The 21518-nt window shown below is 42.8% G+C and overlaps 1 protein-coding gene across 1 annotated transcript in view; it reads left to right on the top strand.

Moving 5' to 3' along the window:
• Cryz (crystallin zeta) overlaps positions 1 to 21518 on the top strand; it is a 52520-nt gene that overhangs the window by 2265 nt on the left and 28737 nt on the right. Inside the window, exons 2-9 of the mRNA XM_023718306.1 lie at positions 2716 to 2839; positions 4201 to 4353; positions 7236 to 7399; positions 10759 to 10810; positions 16778 to 16927; positions 20541 to 20642; positions 20736 to 20858; positions 21466 to 21514. Of these exons, the coding sequence (XP_023574074.1) occupies positions 2729 to 2839; positions 4201 to 4353; positions 7236 to 7399; positions 10759 to 10810; positions 16778 to 16927; positions 20541 to 20642; positions 20736 to 20858; positions 21466 to 21514 (904 nt within the window). The 5' untranslated portion in view covers positions 2716 to 2728. The remainder of the gene's footprint in view (positions 1 to 2715; positions 2840 to 4200; positions 4354 to 7235; positions 7400 to 10758; positions 10811 to 16777; positions 16928 to 20540; positions 20643 to 20735; positions 20859 to 21465; positions 21515 to 21518) is intronic.

Here is a 21518-nt window from a genome sequence, read left to right as displayed (position 1 = left end):
GAGAGAGGTGTGTGTGTGGCCAGCTCAGCCCAGCAGGGGGCGGGCTGGCTGGCATGTGGTGCTGGGGGATTGAACCGTGGTCCCTGTGCTTCGCTGAACTTGTTCTAAGTAGGTGCTTTAGACCACTGAGCCATCTCTCCAGCCCCAAGAATTATTATTGCTGTTTGTAGGTCACATTATTTTATTCTTTCTAGAAGTCCCTTTGATATGGCTCCTGTATTCTGAAACAGGTGATGATCTTGTATTTGAGGTCAGAGGCAGTGACTGTAGATTGGAGACTGATTGTATGGAGTGGGAAGGTGCAGTGGGAAGGTCAGAAGTAAAGTAGAAGGTAGTCCCTTGAAAGTTGTACTCCTCTCTTTGCAAGCTCCACAGGGCAGGTCGTAAGGGGAGGGGTCTCTATCTTTTTCTGTTTCTCTCTGTCAGGTTAGCCAGTGTCAAAACATGGAGGAAATAACTGAGTTAGAAACAAGGCAGAGACTCTATTTCAGGATAACTTTGATTTCATTGTTACTTTTTTTTTCTGAAATTATATCTGTTGATGGAAATACAGTTGCAACTGTGTGTGTGTGTGTGTGTGTGTGTGTGTGTGACCCCACATCTGCCTGTGCATGCACCTGTGGGGGTGGGTGTGTGTCTGTGTGTCTGTATGTACACACAGAGTGTGTGTGAGGCCAGGAGCTAAGGGTAGGTAGCATTTTCTCTGCATCCTTTGTGATTCCTGGGTTTAGCATAATACGCTGAATACATGTTATGTCAAGTAAAAGTACAATTAATGACAAATGTCCAGTGTTTGGTGTGAATGTTTTGCTTTGATGGTCGATACTAGATTCTCTGAGGGCAATAGCTTGCTTTCCCAAGTAGAGTCCGGTTAACACTGTTTTGTCAAACTAAAGGTGATTCTAGAACTGAAGAATGGAATGTAGGTTTACAAATTAGAAGCTAGAAAGAATAGATGAGAACAGACTAGTGAGATGTACTGTGTATGGGAGCCTGCTGTGGTCAAATTCTGGAGCCAGGTCTCTAGCATGGTACTTCTGAGTGGGAGCCCAGTTTTCCAGGGAGGAAACTGAGGCTCAAAAGGCTGACTCTCTTCCCAGGGAGCCAAGGCTAATAAATGATAAACCAAAGATTGCAAATCAGAACCATTGAGTTTTAAACCCCACATTCCTTCTGTTCCACAAAAAAGAAAACAAGAAAGGAAAAACTCCTTGTTTTTTCTACGATGAAAAACTGAGCGGGACCACTATTTCTTTTTCTGTTTTATTTCCTCTCTGTTTCCGTTTCTCTTGTTAACAAAAGTCTCAGCTGGAGCGAAGACATAAATGCGCGGTCCTGAGATGGGGGCCTGGGTCTGCCTGCCCTGCCTGCTGCCCGGATGCCTTTGTGTGGTCAGCGTCATCCCCTCTGCCTGGGTCTGCCCTGTGCTTTGGAGGATGGCCTTTCAGGGTGTGGAAGTGCACATCTTTGTGTCCCGTAACGGAAGGGTTTTTGAATGACACATGATTGATTAACTGTGTCAACAACTTTACATTCATAATGCCACCCAAATAATTTTGACACCCTGGCACAAAATGGAATGCCACTTAATAAGCAGCATAGGATCTGTTCTGATGAGCCCTGTGCTGAGTTCCTGGATCAAGTCTGAGCTCTTCCATCACAGGTCTTTGCTCCTGCAACTCTTTCTGGTGTTTCAACTGCTTGTGTTTGAGGGATATGATTATTACAGAAGTTAGTGGAGTGTGGTGGGTCAGAGAAGAATCTAAAAGTATCTGATGAGGTTTATTTAAAGAAATTATGATAACCTCACAATTAAAATTATGGTGGTGTAGTCAAAACCCTTTTATTACATCTTTACAGTTACAGAAGATTTTCTAAAACTGTATAATCTTATATACTGATGCTCTTTGCCTTTTCATAGAGTTGAGCTCTGAGTTTTCTTTTTCAGTTTAATATTAACTGAGAGGATAAAAAGGTTAGCCAAGCACTTGTGATTTACAGAAGCTGTGCACAGAACAGTGCTTTTAGTTTTTAGTATTCTTTTTGTTGAACTGAATACAATCAAATATTTCAACACTGATAAATCTCAAAAACAGTACAATCTAAATGAAGTTGGAAACCAGTGGCACATATTGCTTACTAATACACACACACATAGTAGTGGTATAACAGGCTTGTGGAGGATCAGCACTGAAATTATGTGTTGTAGGGAGTGGTTCAGTGGGCTTTAATCATATTTTAGGTTTTTACCATCCTAAGATTTGCTAAAGCTAGGTATAGTGTGTTTATTACATTCTTTGTGTTTCTCAATATGTTTGAAATATTGCCCGGATGCCATCATCTACAAAAAGGGGGGTCACTTATTTCATGTCAATAGACCTTATATTAGCTCCTAAAATTTCCAAGAAGTTGAGACCCAAGCTTACACGAAAGAAAAAAGATACAGCATCATGCTATGTCTGTCCAGATGTTTCTGTTTGCATGTTAAATCCCTTGTTGAAGGCCCTAAATCCCTGCAGGAAGTAGAATGAAGTTTTTGGCTTTGTAGCTGAAGGATTTGTAAGATGAAAGGTCCTTAAACATGAAATGAGATCAGTGGTAACCTCATGATTTAAGTTGTTTTTTTTGAAAAGTTGTTTGATCTGCCCCCTCAAGGGAGAAAATAATAGCGATAGCCTACATACGTTGTGACAATATATTGATTTTTTTTCTTAGTGTCTACATCACCATGGCGACTAGACAGAAGTTGATGAGAGCTATTAGAGTTTTTGAATTTGGTGGACCAGAAGTGCTGAAACTCCAGTCGGATGTTGTCGTGCCAGTTCCAAAAGAACATCAGGTGGAAATAATTACTTTATCCAGGCAAAGACTGTTCCAACTGTGAGACTCTAGTACATGAACTTAGGGTTCTGAGGAATCACAGTGATTTCTTAGGACATTGAATTTGGACAGAATTCCTACTGCTTGTATTTTTAAACCTGACAAAATTATCACAAATATCATTAGTGAAGCAGACATAGAAAACAGTGATGGGAAAAACGTTTTGAAGTTGAGAGTCCCCTATAGAGTGTAATAATTGGATTTTACTGAATGGAGTCAGAAGTATTCTTGGGTCAGTTTTTCTGCTGTGCACTTCTGTGCTTTTTATTTTGCACATGGTGAGAAAACAATTTGCTTTTTCATTCATGCTTTTTCACATATGATTTTAAGTAATTTAATTGAAGAGTATAATCATCTCCAGTGACTTTACCAATATCCTTTTGATTCAAAGTTATGTGTTTTTATTACTACACCTTCCATAGCTCGCAACTCTAATTTCCTCAGCAAGTTTTATGAGAATTTTTACAATTTGACTATAGTTTATCTTTACAGATTTATCACTTCCCTAGTAGGCTACCTGGAATATCATCAAACTTTATCCATTTTTCCCAGGAGGCCCTTACATTCCTTCTATCAGTGTACATACCTTTCTTTTTACCTGAAATACACCTTTTTTTCTCCCATCCTTACAGAACTTCTACTCATCTTTTCAGACCTAAGTCAGATACAACTAACTCTTCTGTGAACTGCTCTTGTATCAGAGAAAAATGATTTTGTATCAAAGGGAAATGAGCTGCTCTAATAGATATAATTGCAAAATCTTAATGGCTCAAAAGTAGAAAGTTATTTCCCAAGTTCTAAACTGGTGATGCCTTGCTCACCTGCCCTGGTGAATTAGGGACCCAGGCTTCTGTCACCTACGACTCTGCCAACTTCAGTGCGTGACTTCAGGTTTCTCAGAAAGGGTGAACGTGTGCATGGCTTAGGAAGGTTTCTGTGGGGCAGTCCACCGGGAGTACCCTCACCTTGGCTCACCTTCTGCTGGTGTAGCCCAGCCCCTTGGTTATTTGTGATTATAGAGGAGACCAGAAAATTATGTCTGTCCTAGGTACCTAGGAAGAGAAGCCAGTATGTTTGATGAACATGTGGAGGTCTCTGCTGCACCTCCTTTGCGTATTTCCTCTACTGTTGCCCTGACTTTCTTAATATCGTGATGTTTTCCATATCGCCTTCTTTTCATTTACAAGTTAGCCTGAAAAGTTAAGAGTGTGAGATTTTTGGAATCAGGGACTTGTCTTGTTTCCTTCACTGTTATAGATCCTATAATCATGAGTTAGTACCTAAATGCTCTTTGTGAAGTAAAATATGTTGTCATTGCAGGTTCTAATCAAAGTCCATGCATGTGGTATCAACCCCGTGGAGACATACATTCGCACTGGTACTTATATTAGAAAACCGCTTTTACCCTATACCCCTGGCACTGATGTGGCGGGGGTTATAGAATCCATTGGGAATAATGTGTCTGCTTTCAAGGTATTACAGTTTTCATTATTTCTTTTTTGTCTTAAAATACTTTAACACAGCTTTAAAATGTATCTGTATTTGAGGCTTTCAAAGGCCCTATTACATAGTTTCTGCCACTTGGGGGACTCCTCTAGTCAAAAAAGAAATGAGTTTTTATCTGGAGCCCTTGTTTGTTTGCATTGGTGGGAATAAATGCTGGATAATTCCTGTATCTTTATATTTCCACAAAATAAACTGTGATCCTTTTGAGTTAATACAGTTTCTAAATAAAGAAAATTCTGCATATGATTTCCTAATGTTTAGTAGTTGTCAAGCCAACCTATTTTTAAAAAAAAAAATTATAAATTTAGTTACATGACATAAAAGGAAAATTAATTCTTTTGAAGAATAAAGCATGAAAATGTGCAAGGTCACTATACAGTTCAGAGCTTCAAATCAGACCAAGGTCAGTGAAAGTGTTATGAGGGCCAGCCAGAGAGCTCAGCAGATTAAAGCGCCTTCTTAGGCAGATGCAGGGACTGGGGTTCGATCCCTGGTATGCCAGGCTGACTCCATCCTCAGGCACGCTGAGATGGCAATTGAGACTGGGTGTGGTGGCGCGTGCCTGCAATCCCAACACTTGGAGGCTGAAAACAGAAGAATCACAATGAGTCCGATTACACAGTGAGACCTTGTAGACCCTGTACTAAATCCGCTTAAAAGAAAAAAAGTGTTGTGATCGGGGCTTTTGCTGTTTGCAGGCCACCAGAGTGTGAAGCACTGATGGTGTGCTCATGGGATGCTCATATTGTAGCACCTGCCTTCACCATGTCCTGACCCGCACCACTTTCGCAATGCGTTGACCAGGACTGGGCCGAGAGTGAGCAGAAGGACCTGCCCTGTGCGGGAGGCAGCCAATCCCGAGAGCTTTTGCGCTTCTCAGCCATTGCAATCTGGCTTTTGCCCCCATGCTGCTCTGAGAAGATCCTTGCTCCTGTCACTAATGGCCTCTGTATGGTGGAGCTAATGGGCCCTTTTATGTTATTATCATTCTCGACTTCTCTGTGACATTCGACCCTCTCAACTACTTAAATTTTTCTTAAAAACAAAACAAAACAAAACTTTCTTTAGCTTCCACAACATCATTTTCTCCTATCCTGCTCTCCGCCTCCTCGCTGGTCTTCTTTCTTCAGGCCTCTTGGATTTCAGCTGCTTCACAATTGTGGGTGCTACCCAAGCTCTCTGTCCCATTGCAGTTGCGTTTTGTGTTTGTTCTGGTAACCCTTGTCGTGATGATTTCGTGTGCTCGCTTTATTTCTAGTGCCACATGTCCTCCCTTTAGCTTAGGGTTTGCAACTTACCTCTGGAACAGTGCTGTCCAAAACGCTAGCCATGGGCTCCTGAGGTAACTAGAACATTCACGTCAAGCTCATTTAAGCTCACACTGAAAAATCTGGCTCCTCCATCACACTGGCTGCATTTCACGTGTTTAATAGCCCCCACATGTCTTCCTGTACCCTACTAGGCAGCGCAGATGTAGAACATTTCCTTCACCACAGGAAGCTGTGCTAGACAGCCCCGGGCCCCATGGCCACAGTTAGGAGCCTCTCACTAAGCATTCCTGAGACAGCTCATCTTTTCTTACCATGGATCCGTTCTTCTCTTGTGTCACTGCAATGGCCACCTCTTGGATTTGAGCTGTGGCTCAGTTTCCCTCACTAGGCCTTCCTAAGTAGAACTGCTTTTTCCCTTCCCTTTGTGTACTCACTGCCTCTATCCTGCCTGAGAGGGAGAGGGTGAAAGAGGTGGGGACAGGAATATTCCTTTCTGGGTCATATATTTAGCTATTGAACTAATCACCAGTTAAATCCACTTATAAGTGCAGTCGCCTCATGACCCAGTTACCCTCCAAACACATGAGACTTATGAGGAACACTTTAGTGCTGTACTGTAGCACACTGAAGTCAATTTTAGGTCTATGTAAGCTGCAGAAATAAGACTAATCTTATTCTAGTCATCCTTGACCATTTGCAGGAGACTGTAATGAGCGTTCATGCCTTTCTCTTGGATGCCTTTTGAATTTTTATTTCATATCCTTTGATGTGAGGCTGTTACTAGTCAGATTTCTTTATAATATGACTAATTAAAATATACAGAGCTGTCTGATGTTTGCTCACTCCAAGGAATAATTACTTTATGTTTTTCCAAGAAAGAAGAGTTAGAGAAGGTGAGCCCTGCCCACAGTCTGATTTCCCCTGATGTAAAAATTATAGTGGAGCTATAAAGCTGTGGGTGCCCTTTTCGCTGGTGAGGGCCCAGCAGATGTTCACTGAAAGTTTACTGTGATTCTGGAAATAAGAATGTAGGTAGATTCTGGAGACAGGAATCTTCTATAGGGGAAGATAAGAATCTTCTTATGGGGGTGAGGACGTCCATGAAAAGCATTTGTTATGTGGAAGAAGCTTGGCTCTCTGGTGTCCTGCACACAAGTAACTATTCGTGTTGACTGCCCTTTGCTAAGTGCTCGATAGGAGGGAATGGCAGAGCTTTCTTGTGCTTCTGTTTCCTGGTCTGGGTGGTGGGGCTTAAGGTGCAGGTCGCCATAGTCCCCTGCTCAGTATGTGAGGATTGGATAGGATGGTGACACTCTTAGGACTCAAAATGCACTGCCTGGCTTCCTAGGATCCCAGGGAAGGCAATTCATCACCGCTGTTGTCATTGTGTGATTTGACAGCCTCTTCTTGTAACATTCCCATTTCCTGTTAGTGGTTTCCATCAGTAAAACATTTACAGTGTTTGGTATTCTGAAATTATGTTTATGAGGTTCTCAGATGCAACAAATACCGTGGGAATATTTATGGATGGTGGCAACAGTTTCTGGTGCATGTATTAAACTGTGATCTCTTCCCTAGAAAGGTGACCGAGTCTTCACTAACAACACTATCTCAGGGGGCTACGCAGAGTACGCTCTTGCTGAAGACCACACGGTGTATGCACTGCCCGACCAGCTGGACTTCAAGCAGGGCGCCGCCATCGGTATCCCGTACTTCACCGCCTGCCGTGCTCTGTTCCATAGGTAAAGGTGCCCTGTGAATGTTGTAGTCGGGCCAGAGGAGCAGCCTCATCAATTGCTTTCCACCTGCTGTCCATCCGGGCATCCCTCTGTTACTTTTGGTTACTAGTTATTTACCATTAAGCATTGGTGGAATGGGAACTGACACTGTGGGGGATTGTGGCAATTGCTGGGCATGCATAGCAGAGCAAGCAGCATCTTAAAGACACTCACAGTCCAGTGAGAAAGACACGAGCTGAGAGCACTGACATTCATGTAGGTGTGGAAAATGTGCAAGGGAGGCAGGCGAAGGGATTTACAGGATCACCAGGGAGGTGCCTATGGGGTGAGGGGCAGTTTCCTGGAGAAGGATAAGATGGATCATTTTAAAGCTGTGGTTCGTAAAATCCTGTTATCTGCTAGAACCATCTGGGTAGCAGTTGCAAAATACACTCTGGGCCCTACCCCAGACCCACTGTGACTTACAAATCTATGTTTTGATGAGATCCGGAAGAGGAGTAGCTGGGAGCTACGAGGATATTTCTAACAAAGATAATAGCATGGCTTGTGTAGAGAACAGCATGGTGTCTGAGGAGAGCTGCAGCAATTTGGTTTTGTTGAATAAAACATTTCAAAGCAAAGAATGGTGAAAAATAAGGTTAGAGCACAATCTCTCAGAAAACGTTAGCTTTTACCCTAAAATAAACAGGTTTAAGATGGTAGAGATCTAGAGGGACCGCGCAGTGGTCTGTAATGGACTGTGGGGGTCATGAAATGTGTGATTCAGGAGAGTGTTTTTGTTATACTTGTGTTTCACTGGGATCACTTATCCACTTTGTGTGGAGAGGATTTGAAGATAGGGGTGGAGAAAGAGATAGCAGAGTCTTGTAGGAGGCTCCTCTGGACAAGACATTTATGGGCCAGAGCAAAGATTATATGAAAAGAGGTGAAGAGGAAAGATCAACGGTTTAGCATGAATAAAAGCAAGACTATTTGCTGATAATTTCCAAGTGAAGAATATTCCAAGGGAGAAGGAGAATTTAAGGCCACAGGGAGTTTTCTGTCTTGGGTAATTATCAGGGACCTGGCCAGGATCCCCAACTGCCTATTTGAGCTGTATGGCTAAAAGGTGTAATAAACAGACGAATCTAGTTCTAGTAATGCATGAAGGAGGTCTGGGAGGTCAGTGCCTCAGAACAGGCAGAGACAAAAGACACTTAACTGGCCACTGTTTATTGGGTAGATACAGTGAGAGGAGAGATTAGCTGAGTGCTCAGATGGTTGGAAGACTCACAGGTGGATGACTTGAGGTGACTCAGCAGGTGGAGGTGATATTTTGCTGAGAAGGGTCTTGCCCGGGTTTGCTTTTTAATCTAGTGGTCTTAGTTTTAGTCTTAGTAGGTAGACGAGGAGGGCCCATCCCTAAAGTGATAATGGGAAATCTCAGATGAGTGATGCCCAAAATCCCAAGCTCACTCTATCCTTTAGGGAAGTATGCAAAAGTGTGAAACTTTGCTCCCCAACAAATAATATATAATTGCAATAGAAGGAAGAGAAAATGTTGAAGCTAAACTCTGCTTGGTTTTGAACATGTCGATGGAGAAGCGCAGTAGCCTGTGGAATAAATGTGTGGGATCTGACAGCTGGAAACATGGGCTTGTGACTGTCAGCATGAGAGGGAGACAAGATGAGAAGTGACGGATGCCCCTTAGAGAGTGAGATTAGAGAGTGAGAGGAGGACCCCAGTGAATGTTGGTGTTAATGAATGTGGTCACAGGGAGGGAAGAGAGTCCTCAGGGACCAGAGGGAGTGGCTCTCAAGGCCATGATAGTTAGCATTCAGTTAGCACATGACTCTGCAAATAGAAAACCTGGACTAACATACTGTCTTCTCTGGGTAGTAAGCTTGGTCAGATTACTCATCAATCTCAGTTGTTGTTTACTAATTTGAAAATCATGGATAATGACAGCAGCTACTCCTGGGGTGTGGCGGAAAGGAAAAGAGCTCAGGCTAGCACCTGTTGGCAGTGTTAGCAGCAGTTGTTGATGAGGCTGCTGAGGAGGGAAGCCAAGGGTTAAGTACAGCAAGGAGGTCTCTGCAGAAGCAGCAATGGCCAGGCTTGGCAGTGGTGGCTCATGAAGTGCAGAGGTTTTGCAAATCTAGAGTTCTCTGAGTAGGCCAGAGATTTGGAAAGAGTTGCAGTGTAAGTTCACAGCCAGCCCGCTGGCAGGAGTCCCTCTTTGTTGGAGAAGGCCAGTGTTTCCTCTGTGCAGATTTTCAACTGATTGGGTGCAGCCCACCTAGCCTGCAGGAAGAAATCTGCCGCACTCAGAGTGCACCAATGTAAATGTGAATCTCATCCCCAAAGGCCTCAGAGACGCTTTCAGAGGGATGAGTGAACAGATAGGAGGCATGTGACCCTGTCAACTCGATACATAAAACTAATGATTGTAGCGACTGACAGTGGCTATGTGGGGTCACAATGATCGTAGTAGAAGTGGGGTATAGAAGGGCTTTGCCTGGTGTCTCCTACTTACCCTAGATTTGGGAGATTTAGAGATTTAGAAGAATATGTTCTTAGTGTTTGAGGAGTTGTGGGTGAGAGTTTTCCAAAGCTTCATTGCATAGTATTTGTGTCCTATCGTGTAGCATTGCTGCGCCAGTACTGCAGAGCATCCTCTCACTGTCTGGGTGCCTGTTGTTTGCTTTCTCTGAATAATAGAAATGTTTCATGGGACCTGGAAGTGAAAACACTGACCTTTGCCTAGAGGATCAGGTCACTTTAGGGAGTACCATGGGAACCTCAATGGCAGCTTTTGTGTATCCTTTGCCGACTTAGCCCTGCTTTCTGGAATGAAAGCATTAAGACAGGAGCAGCCAGATGCTGAAAGCCATGGGGAAGCAAGACTTTCTTAGCTCTGGTTGCAAATCATCCTTCTGCAAAGCATGCTGGGGCATGGCTCTGGACTCAGAATAGACTGGGCTTGAGTCTACCCCAGTGGTCTTCAGTGGGAACGGATGGGGATGAGGAAGTCCAGGTCATCCAAGCCTGGCAGCTCCACAGAATGTACCTGCAAGCACTGCAGCACCCCTGTTGGAGGGACCTGATGCCTGTACCCAGCTCAGGGCCAGCCATGTGACCCCTGCTGGGAGACCCGCTGCAGAATGAAAGAATGAGTGGGAGGTGCTCTTCCTCTGCGGCTCTTGTTTGATCCCCCAGAGCCTAGAGAACATCTTGAGCTTTGAGAGTGCATTTGCTTTCTGGGTAAGTGTTAGCTGGAATTTAGCAGAGTTCTTGAAGATGACACAAAATACTGAACTTAATTAACTTCCAAAGATAAGGTGATGGAACCTGTGTACATTTTCTTTTCTTTTGCATGAAGTGCCCGTGTGAAAGCTGGAGAGAAAATTCTGGTTCATGGAGCCAGCGGAGGAGTAAGTATTCCTTTTCTTTTTTTTGAGTTGAAATCTCAATGAGCTTGGATTCATAAGTTGCACATCACAATCAAGCCGTTTCTAATACTTACCTAACTAAACTTACAGTCACGACTGCTTTTTTTCTCTTTCTGCAGTACTCCTTTTTAAAATTCAGTCTTCTGGAGGTGATTCTTTGCCAGCCTGTTTAGCATGTCTTGGTTAATAAATTCAGCATAGCACCCATCAAAGATGTATGGATCAGGCTTCACATCTGTATTGGGTGTGGACTGAGATAAACTGGCCTTGTTTGTCCCTTCAAGTGGCATATATTGCAAGAATATTTATTTTAGAATTTTAAATAGTTCTAAAGGTTAATATTAATTCCATATTCCTTCAGATAAGGAAATAAGGCTCATTAAAGCTTTACCTGTGTTGCCCAGGACAGCATGGCAGAGCCATACCGCGCGTCCTGCGCCTCTTCTCTCTGCCTTCACCGCTTGCCTGCTGTGCTTTGATGACATTCGTGGAGTGCACAGTGTACAGCTGTGTCCTTAACACCACAGCCCACGGCTTAAAATGCTAATGCTGCGGGGAGGACTCATAAAAAGAAGCCCCTCACGGAAATCGCCCAGTGCAGGCCTGTCAGCAACCAATTCAAGAAACCGGCTGCCAATCTGCCTCTGAGGAGCTTAGTGGAAAAGTTAGAGCTCTGAGGCTGGAGTTTAACAAGAAATCCGCATGACCTCTATGCTGCATGGAGAGGCTTTAGAAATTTTGGAGACAAGATTTCACATTGTTTAAAAATAAAGGGCTTAGGGCAAGACAGCTCATCTTAAGCAAGCGAGGTAACCCTTTGGGGGCATGTGGGTTCTGAGGAGTCCATGGAAGGAAATAACCTATTACACGGTGGACTGTGCTCTCAATAATGAGAGTGGATCTCCTGAAAGTGTGAATTTACTGTTCAAAGAGGACAGAGAATTCAGTCTATTTTTGCCTTTCTACAACTTTAGACAAATAAATCATAAGGTCTCCTATGTAGGTATATCCCAAATAGATTAATTCTAAAGGATTTCACAGATTATTTACTAAGAAACACCAAGATTGTCTTTATGAGGCTTGAGAAAATATGACAGATGAACCCTATCAAAAACTCCTATTGTTTAGCTATATTTTTATTTTTATTTCTTTTGTTTAGCTTTATGAAGGAGAGCATATTTGGGTTAAATTAAATTTGACCCTAAATAACTGAAAGGTCTGTTAAGTACATGCATTTATTTAAATTGCTCTGACTTTCTGAGATTTGACCCCATGCTCCATAAGAAGTGGAAAAATTCGGTAGGAAAGAGAGTGAAGAGTTTAAAGAAAATCTTTTTTTATTCCTTTTACCCTCTTGTAAAAAGCTCAGGTGCTTCACTGTTTTTTTTTTTTTTAAAGATAAAAATCCACACTGTTTTCCTCGGGCCGGCTGTGTTTGTTATCCTTGGCTGGTGGGGGGTGGGCAGGCATCCTGGTGTGTGAAGCGCTTCTGATCCTTCCTGTCCTATCCAGGGAGATGGTGCTAGGCTTTGCCTTGTTTCTGTTTGTACTTTCTGTCCTCATTGAATTCAGATACCTTTGGGATTATGTCGTGTGTTTAAAACAGTGTGGGATTTATGAGGACAGCTATTGTCCTGATGTAGTGGTAGGGAGTGGCTACTTTAGTGTCAGCAAAATAAGCCAAGAAAAACAGTTGACAATAATGGCGTATAATCTTTGGAGAGAGAGCATTGCTACTACAATCGTGGACAAGAATACACAGTATCCTTAAGAAAGCTATTGGGGAACCCTTAAAAACGGAGGATAAAGATGTATATTTACATTAAATCTTTAGTTTAAAAATGTGGTTTTATTAGAGGTCTACTTTTGTAATTGAAAATCAGAGTACAAGTCAACTGTGCTGACCCTACAGGTGTCCCAAATCTCATGTAATTGGATATCTCTCTTCATGCTTACAGAGTTCCATGTATTTGTGAGATTGAACAGATCCTTGCTGTAACCTGGCTGCGTGCAGGCTCTTCAATCCTAGATGCCGTAGTCTGTGAGGTGCAGTTCAACTTTGGGAGTTTGTGACTGCTTATACCTTTAGCAGATTCCTTTCATCATTTTTCCTTTCAATTATTTTCTATCTTGCCCAACTCAGTCCTTCCTCTGGATCAGTGATAGGAGGGTGATTTCACATCTTCCCCTCCTTCCTCTCTGGGTGGTTAGTTGATGTCACCCTGAGGAAGAAGATTCTAGTGGGGAGAATCTGGGAATGCTGTGAAAGCTTCCTTCCGAGTTCAGGAGAGTCCTCACAAGAGAGAGTTCCCTGAAAATATCAGACAAGGGATGCCACCAGTGCCAAGCTCAGAAAGTCATCTGACAGTGTGAGGCCTAACTGTGCCATGCATTTGCCGTATAGCCCAACATATTTTCCAGCATTACTGTTTAAATAATTGCTCTTATTCCTAAACTTTACTTTTACTTCTCTTTTTATACTGAGCACACCTATCTGGTGCTCTGATGATTTCACTGTATCCTGTGGTTTTAAATCCCATTCACAAAATGAGGGGCACCAACTGCATGGCTTCCACTCTGAACTCTTTTGAGTCATGTAGTGGTACCTCAATTCACAAACACTTTGGTCTGCAAACAGTTTGGCTCCCACACAGAACCATTTGCCAAAGTTTTGTTTTTGTTTGCAAACTCTGCATCTGGTAACAAATGCAACCATGGCCATCTTTCCCACCCAAACACAAATTCCTTTCCAGAATTGTGCAAAAAATTAAGTTTGTGAACCAAGAGCTACTATTTTGAAGATAACAATAAGAAGTGTACTAAACGTTGTTACTCTCCTTCTGTCTTGGTTTGAAATTTTGTATCCTTTTTTTTTTCTGTTTAAAATTTAGGGGGCCTCTTATGTCCCGAGTCTTCACTGACCTTGAAAGGCTAGGGCCAAGATGTTAGCTGAGAACCTATACTGTAATATCATGTAACTCAGTTGTGTCCCAAATTTTCTGATCAAGGAGATTATGGGGCCACAGAGGAATGTGATCGAAGATATAGAGTGTGCCTAAGGAGAGTCACATAGAGAGAAAACATTCTCTCAGGCTTTCACAGAGAACAAATTGGTCAAGCAATGGCCATGACTCAGCCACATGGCTGACACTGACAAAGGATCTGCAGGGTTTCAGGATAAATCCTGAGGGGACTTAACTGACCTTATCAGATACAAAAGTTACATTTCTTGTTATATAGGTCTTGCTTTATCCTGGTCTTAACCATCCAGCAGAAAGATATAAAAATGAGATATAAATGGGTAAAGCCATGTTGGTATGCTGGGCTACAAAGGGCTCACTCAGGTCAACAACTTCTGACATTGCCAGTCCTGTGGATGACCCACTACTATTATGTACTACTGGACTATACTGGAATATTTTGCTGAATTCTTGCACCTACAATATTTAAATAACAATGGAATACCCTTCTCTGACAAAACTAACTAGGAAAAGGGACTACAAGTGAATGACCATTTTGTATCTGTATATTCAAAAAAGTTAGAATAGATATACAGCTACATTCTCTCAACTCAATAAGAAGATTTGTTCTAATAGTGTTTGTGGACGGGATGTCATGTTTACATCTTGTACAATGAATAACCACTGAGACAACAATGTGCTGTGGATTTATTGAAACTGTCCTACTGATCAGTTTTGAAACTAACTCATTGCTATTTGTTCCTCAATAAAATTATTAAAAAACAAATAAAAAAAATTAAAAAACTACTAACCAGAAAAAACAAATAAATAAAATAAAATTTAGGGGGCCTGCGGGTTAGCTCCATTACTTAAATGCCTGCTCGGGCAAACCCAGTCAGGCGTGGGGACTGCAGTCGATCCCCAGCTCCACATGCCTTACCAGACCTGCCCTTAAGACAGCCTGAGCCAGACCCCCACTCCCGCCGCAAATGTTTAGGGCCAGCCAGATAGCTCAGCAGGCTGAAGCACCTGCTTAGGCAGAGCCCAGCGGTGGGGGTTCACTCCCCGGAGTGCTGTGCCGACCCCTCCCCCAGGGTGCACTGAGCACTTGATTGAGACTAGGTGTGGCGGCGTGCACCTGCAACCCCAGCACTTCGGAGGCTGAACCCGGGAAGATCACTTATGAGTCTGAACTATGGAGTGAGACCCTGTAGACCCTGTAGACTCTGCCCTAAATACAGGAAATAAATAAATAAATGGGTAAATAAAAGTTTGTGAACTGAGGTACCACTGTTATGATTTATCTGATTGTGGAATATCAGCACTTCCTTAAGTGCGTGCGGCTCAGCATATTCTGAATAAGTTCTTGATGCTTCGACAACCCGGCTGCTCAGTTACTGTAACCCGTAAGGTTAGACGAAGCCCCGGGGAGCATCCTTGCCTTATCTTCCCTTCTACATTTCCTCTGTGAGGAAGTCTCTTACCTCTGCCCTGTGTCTGCGTTTGTCCAGGGCCACCTGCCAGCTGCATTCATCTGGACGCCTGTGTTAGCCATCGCTGATCTTCCGTCCCAGCCCTCCTTATCTTCCCTGTGCCTCCGCTAGGATTGTGTGACCTTTCCTGTAGCGTAGGCTGCTCATACGCTTCCTCCTGGCTGCGCCCTGACTGATCCTGCCAGCTGTTAGCATAGCCAGGAACATTCACCCTCCCCTCCCTGGTCCTGTGTCCCTCGCCTACCCTTGCATCTCTCTCATGCGCTGTCTCTGACCCATGTCAACCGTCCTTCTGTCCTCTCCACCCCTGAGCGCATTTGCATGTCACCGCTTTGCCCTGGCCTTGTCTTCTGTCCACACCGGCCCTCTGTAGCTGCCCTGCTTTTCCCATGGCTTGGCGCTCACTTCCTCCCTGCCTGGTTTCTGTTTCTGCAGAGTGGCCGCCCTGTTGATCTCAAGACCCCTAACTCTGACACAATAGCCAGGTTAATTTTTTTTAAGCTCTCATTATTTTCTGAGTTCATTTTATGCATTTGTTCATGCCTCTGTTTATGAGCTCCCCACTCCTTAGAAGGTAAGTTTCTGGGCCTGGGATGCAGCTCAGAGGCATAAGTGCCTGCCTGGCAAGTGTAAGGTCCTGAGTTTGATGCCCGGTACTAAAAAAAAAAAATTAAAAAAAAGAAAATAAGTTTATTTTCTTAAATACTATGGCTCACACATAGTAAGCGCTGAGTAATTGTTCAGCGTTGTCTTAGCTTTTCATCAGGGTTACGCAAGAGCTAGCATAACGGCTCGAAGGAGGAAGGTATACTGGGGCTCACACCTTTAGAGGCTTCTCTCAGGTCAGCTGGTTCTGTTGCTCTTGGTGGAGGGGGTTGTTAGTAGAAAGCTGCTCCCCTCATGGCAGCCAAGAACAGGGGAAGATCCAGAGAGAGGAAGAGGCAGGGAGCAGAATACACCTGCAGAGGCGCCCCTGTCCCGGTCGACCTGCTTTTTGCATCTCGCTTCCAAGGGCCATTCAGCTAGGAACTCATCGGTGGGTGAGGTTAGCACAGCTGTGACCCAGGCCCTGGTGCTGCAACATAAAGGCTTGTTAAACCATTTAACGCCCGTTCCTGCGCCCATACCAGTGCACTGCGGAGCCGTGGTTAGCAGCTTCAGTTCTGCAGTCTAGTTTGGCGCAGCTCTGTTCCTTCTCCGTATCTGACTCCCATGAGGTACTTGTTATTTTGAAGTTTGAGCTTCCTCATCTGTGGAATATAGATGTATAGATGAAAAATATCTTCTTCATAGAATGATCATGAGGATGAAGTAAAGCAATGTGCACAAGATATTTAACATACTGAGAAAATTATAATGCCAAATTATTATTTCTTTGTGTATGCTGTAAGTTCTTCCAGGACAGATTAAAAAGAGTAAGCTTATTGTACAGGAATATTTAATAACTTTTGCAGGAATGCAGAGAGTATGTAACTGGGTTATATTTTATTTTTCAGGTTGGATTAGCAACATGCCAAATTGCTAGAGCTTACGGCTTACAGGTTTTGGGCACAGCTGGTAGTGAGGAGGGACGAAAGATTGTTTTGCAAAATGGAGCCCATGAAGTGTTTGATCACAAAGAAGCTGATTATATTAATAAAATCCAGGTAAGATTTTCTGCAGTGTTATAAGAGTCGCAGATTGGTCACTGGAGACATGCGAGTTTTTATAAGCTTTTTCACTAACTAGTCTCATAAAGTTGTTTGCTTCCTCATTTATGCCTGTATGTGTTTCTGTGCCTGTGTGTTTGAAAGTGTTAATTAATTTTAAAAGCAGACATGTTCATATTCCAACCTTCACTATGATATGTGCATTGTATCTATTAAATATCACCTTTCTGAAGTCTTGTAGCTATACAAATTGATGTTCTTTAATGCAAATCACATTTTAAGTAAAGCCACAGCTCTGTATTTACAGATGTGACATTGCCATGGAAGGTGAGGTATCCACAGAATACAAACTGGATCTGTCTAGGCAGGCATAAATTTTTATTTGTTTCCTGTATTCTTGGGAGGAATAAATCTTATCTCATTCCAAGTGGCAGCGTTTCATTGTTGCATAAGAGTCCAAAGGCAGATGCTGAAGCTCCTCCTAGCACCCGTTTGCTAAACTGATTCCTCTGCTAGTCTTCCAACCCCTAGGAGGCCTTCGAATTTCCCAAGTGGTGGGTGCGATGCCTATTCAGTCATTACGAACCAATGAACAATGTGGCTGGAAGTTGATTAGCAATAAACCCTGTTGCCAGAAAACTCAGCAAAGATGATTATGTACGTCCAGGGATCGTAGGACCCAGCATATAGTGCCATTACTGTTCTGCAAGAAAATATGTAACAGTAAAAAATGTCTGTTGGTGTATGAATTTTTTTACTACTTAGCAGTAATCTAATTGTAAGGCCAATCTGTATCTTTCTCTGATTCCACTTGTTTTTTCCTCTTCTCTATACACCAGTCCCTTATCCTGGCGGCTCACCCCTTTGCTCTCCTTTCCCACCAAACTTCTAGAGACAGTAATGAGAACCTACTGCTTTTCTCCCTTATCTCCCATTGCAATTTCACCTATGTTCCAGGTGCTTAAACTGCTGCCAGGGTCACTGACGCACTTGGTCACCAGGCTGCTTGTCCTGTTTGATTTTTCTGGAGCGTGTGACCCTGCTGATATCACCTTGAGGCTGATTGTCTTCCTTCCTCTCTGACAATTCACTTTCAATCCACTGGCTTTGCATGTTACTTATGTATTAGTGTCTCAAGGGTGTTTTCCCTTGCTCTCTTCTTCCACGTGCTGGACTTCCATCCCGGCCAGTCTCGTTATTCACACGGCATCACTTATTACCCATACACTGGATTTCCAGACCTGTGTCTGGCCTGCGTTCCACTTCCCCACACTGTCAGCCTGCTAGAGGTTACCACTGGTCACCCAAGACAGAAACCCTCCTCTTATTTTTATACCCTTTAACCCCTATCCTTCTCAGCTATGAGGTTCATCTCGTTCTATCTCTGATATATCTTTGATATGGACACCATTCTGGATCATGACTTAGTTAGGTCTGTTTCTCTAGGCTTGGCTATTACTCAGATCTGGGCTGGCAACCCCTTGCATATTTTTGCCTGTCCTTTAAAAAACAAACAAAATTCCTCCAAAGTTACTAAAGTAGAATCTCTTATTACTAAAGGGAGTTTTCACTCTGCTTCTCTGTTGCTCTTGCATTGCCTAACATAGTGCCTGGCACAGGGATTAATGAAACCTACTCTAAAAATATTTTCCAGAGTCCTTAGCATGTGTTTAGAGTGTTTCATAATCTGTGCCCTTTGACATCGTGTCTCTCACAGTGGTTTGGATGAGTACCTCCAGAGCCCCTGTGTTAGTAGTCTGACCACCAGACCCTGGCACTACTGGGAGGACGCGGAGCCTTTAAGCCATGAGACCTAGCTGGAAGTCCTCTGGTCACAAGGAAGCACCCCCTGCGAGGGCACTTAGGGACCTGGGGCCTTCCTCTTTCTCTTTTGTTATGTTTATGTCTAGCTGTCCCTCCAAAGCCTCCTCATCGGTGGGGTTTGGCAGGTGACTGGATCATGGGGTGGGTGATGCTCAGCAGTGGATACAGTCACTGCTGAGTTTATAGCTAAGTGTGATGTTGGAGGGGAAGCCTGGTTGGGGGAGGGGCTCGCTGTGGGCGTGGCCTGAGGGATCCGGCTCCTTCTCTCTTCTTGGAGCTCTCTGCTCCCTGCCACTGTGCCACGTAGAAGCCTCCTCTGCTGCACGCCCCTCCCCCCTGCCTTGCAGCCAGCTGACTATGGATTGAACCCTCTATAGACCATGAGCCAAAATAAACCTCCCCTTCCTTAAGGTGTGGGTGTCAGATACTGTGTCATAGCCACAAGTAAAGTAACTAAAACATCTGTCCTTGCTGCTGGACCACTGTGAGGTGAGCAGCTCGCCCCGCCGCTCACCTCCCACTGTCTTGCTAGAACTCAACAGCGCAGAGAGTGTAGGCTGAATCCCCCAAGACTGAGTCAGATTAAACTTACTTTCTTTCTTTCTTTCTTTCTTTCTTTCTTTCTTTCTTTCTTTCTTTCTTTCTTTCTTTCTGTAAAACGATCACCTCAGGTATTTTCTTGTATGAGCAGAAAACTGACTTGCACATGCCTCCTTTTTTTCTTCTATTCCTCCTTCTCAGGTTCTTCGTATATTCTTTGAATTTTATTCTTTCTTTCTTTCTTTCTTTCTTTCTTTCTTTCTTTCTTTCTTTCTTTCTTTTTTGTGTTTTGGAGACAGGGTCTCACTATGCAGTTCGGACTGGACTTGAGCTCACTTTGTAACCCATGCTGGTCTCTAACTCACAGTGTTCCTCCTGCCTCAGCCACCCCCGTGCTGGGATTACAGGCATGCACCACCATGCCTGGCTAGCTTCTTGCATTGAGACTCTGCCTCTTATCTGGCTTCCCCTTGTTCCTCTTCCTTCCTTTTTTGCTTAAACTCCTTGTCATGCCTCCAGATCCAGGTCATTATCTATGGAACTTTCTTTGACTGTTGCAGAGAGTCACACTGTAGCTTTTGTTCTACAACTTGTGGCTTATTTCTATAATGTAGCACAAGGCCACTGCATGTTAGCTGTTATTTTAGTGTTTTCTATCTTGCCTCCTTCCTATGTTTTTGAGCATGTTGTGCTTATTCTTTGCCATCTGGCATAATGCCTGGCACAGGTATCCATTTTTGTTAAAATAAATATAATGTAAATGTGTATTAGCTTTTCTTAAGTTACAGCTATAGATGTTGGGAACCAAGAAAAAGAAAACTAGTGTGTATGACAAACAGATTGTAAATCATTTAGAAAATAGCTGAAAACTCACATGCATGAGTGTGGATACACACACATACACACACACACACACACACACACACACACACACACTGCAGTATCAAGCAGCCGGTGCTATTTTTCTTTTTTTTATAATAAAAATGAGAGTTCCCTGAAGATCTTGGAATTTTTATTTGTTTACTTCTCTGTAAAGGTTCATTTTGGAGATAGTTTTTTAGCTAAGGAAAAAGTATTTTATATTGATCATCTTTGTATAACTATATCATTTAAACATTTGCATTATCTTAAATAGGTAACATTTCATATGTCATTTGAAGAAGTTTCTGTAAAATACGACACTCTAATAGCTATTTTATAGTGTTTTTCACTTGTTATCTTCCTCTGTATTCTTTTTATTATATAGAAATCTGTTGGTGAAAAAGGAATTGATGTGATTATTGAGATGTTGTCTAATGTAAACCTTAATAATGATTTGAAACTTCTGTCATATGGAGGACGAGTAATAGTAAGTTGTTTTCTTTACCACTTTAAAGTTTTATGACAATTTAACACTATTTTGCAGTAATATCTAACTGCAGATGTGTCATTTGCATAATAGGTCGTTGGTTGCAGAGGCTCAATTGAAATAAACCCGCGGGATACCATGGCAAAGGAGACTTCTATAATTGGAGTTGCGCTGTTTTCATCAACCAAGGTCATAAAGGAAGGGATTTTGATGCTGGTAACTTAAATATCAGTAGAGTAAAAGTTAAAGCAGGTGTGAAGCTTACTTAATCTGACTAGAGATTAGTTATAGTTATAGATTAGCTTATTTCTGTAAGGTAGGCCTTGTGCTACCTTACAGGAATAAGCCACAAGTTGTAGAACAAAAGCTACAGTGTGACTCTCTGCAACAGTCAAAGAAAGTTCCATAGACAGTGACCTGGATCTGGAGGCATGACAAGGAGTTTAAGCAAAAAAGGAAGGAAGACTCATCTATAACTAGTCACCAGATAATGAGGAAACAGTATGATTTATTACCCAAAGGGATCGTGTTAATCAAGACAGTTTTTTTTTTTTGTTTTGTTGGTTGATTGTGTGTGTGTGTGTGTGTGTGTGTGTGTGTGTGTGTGTAAACTAATACTCTTACAGACAAATGGGACTTATAATTGTCCTTTGGAGAACTATGCTTTATACAGTTCTGGGCAAGTTGATAAAAGCCACAAATTTGTAAGAGGCTCTTTGTGGTACATGTGTTAATTCTGAAGGTTTTTTCAGTGCTTATAAAAGTGAAGTCAGATGGTTCACTACAACAGATCTTTTCATTTTTTTCTTTCTCTTTCCCTTAGGAGGAATTTAAGCAGTTTGCATCAGTTCTTCAAGCAGGAATGGAGATTGGTTG

Source organism: Octodon degus, unplaced genomic scaffold (assembly GCF_000260255.1).
Source record: "Octodon degus isolate 3935 unplaced genomic scaffold, OctDeg1.0 scaffold00057, whole genome shotgun sequence".
Lineage (NCBI taxonomy): Eukaryota > Metazoa > Chordata > Mammalia > Rodentia > Octodontidae > Octodon > Octodon degus.
Note: the sequence above shows the minus strand (reverse complement) of the source record. Positions and strands in the feature narration are given on the sequence as shown.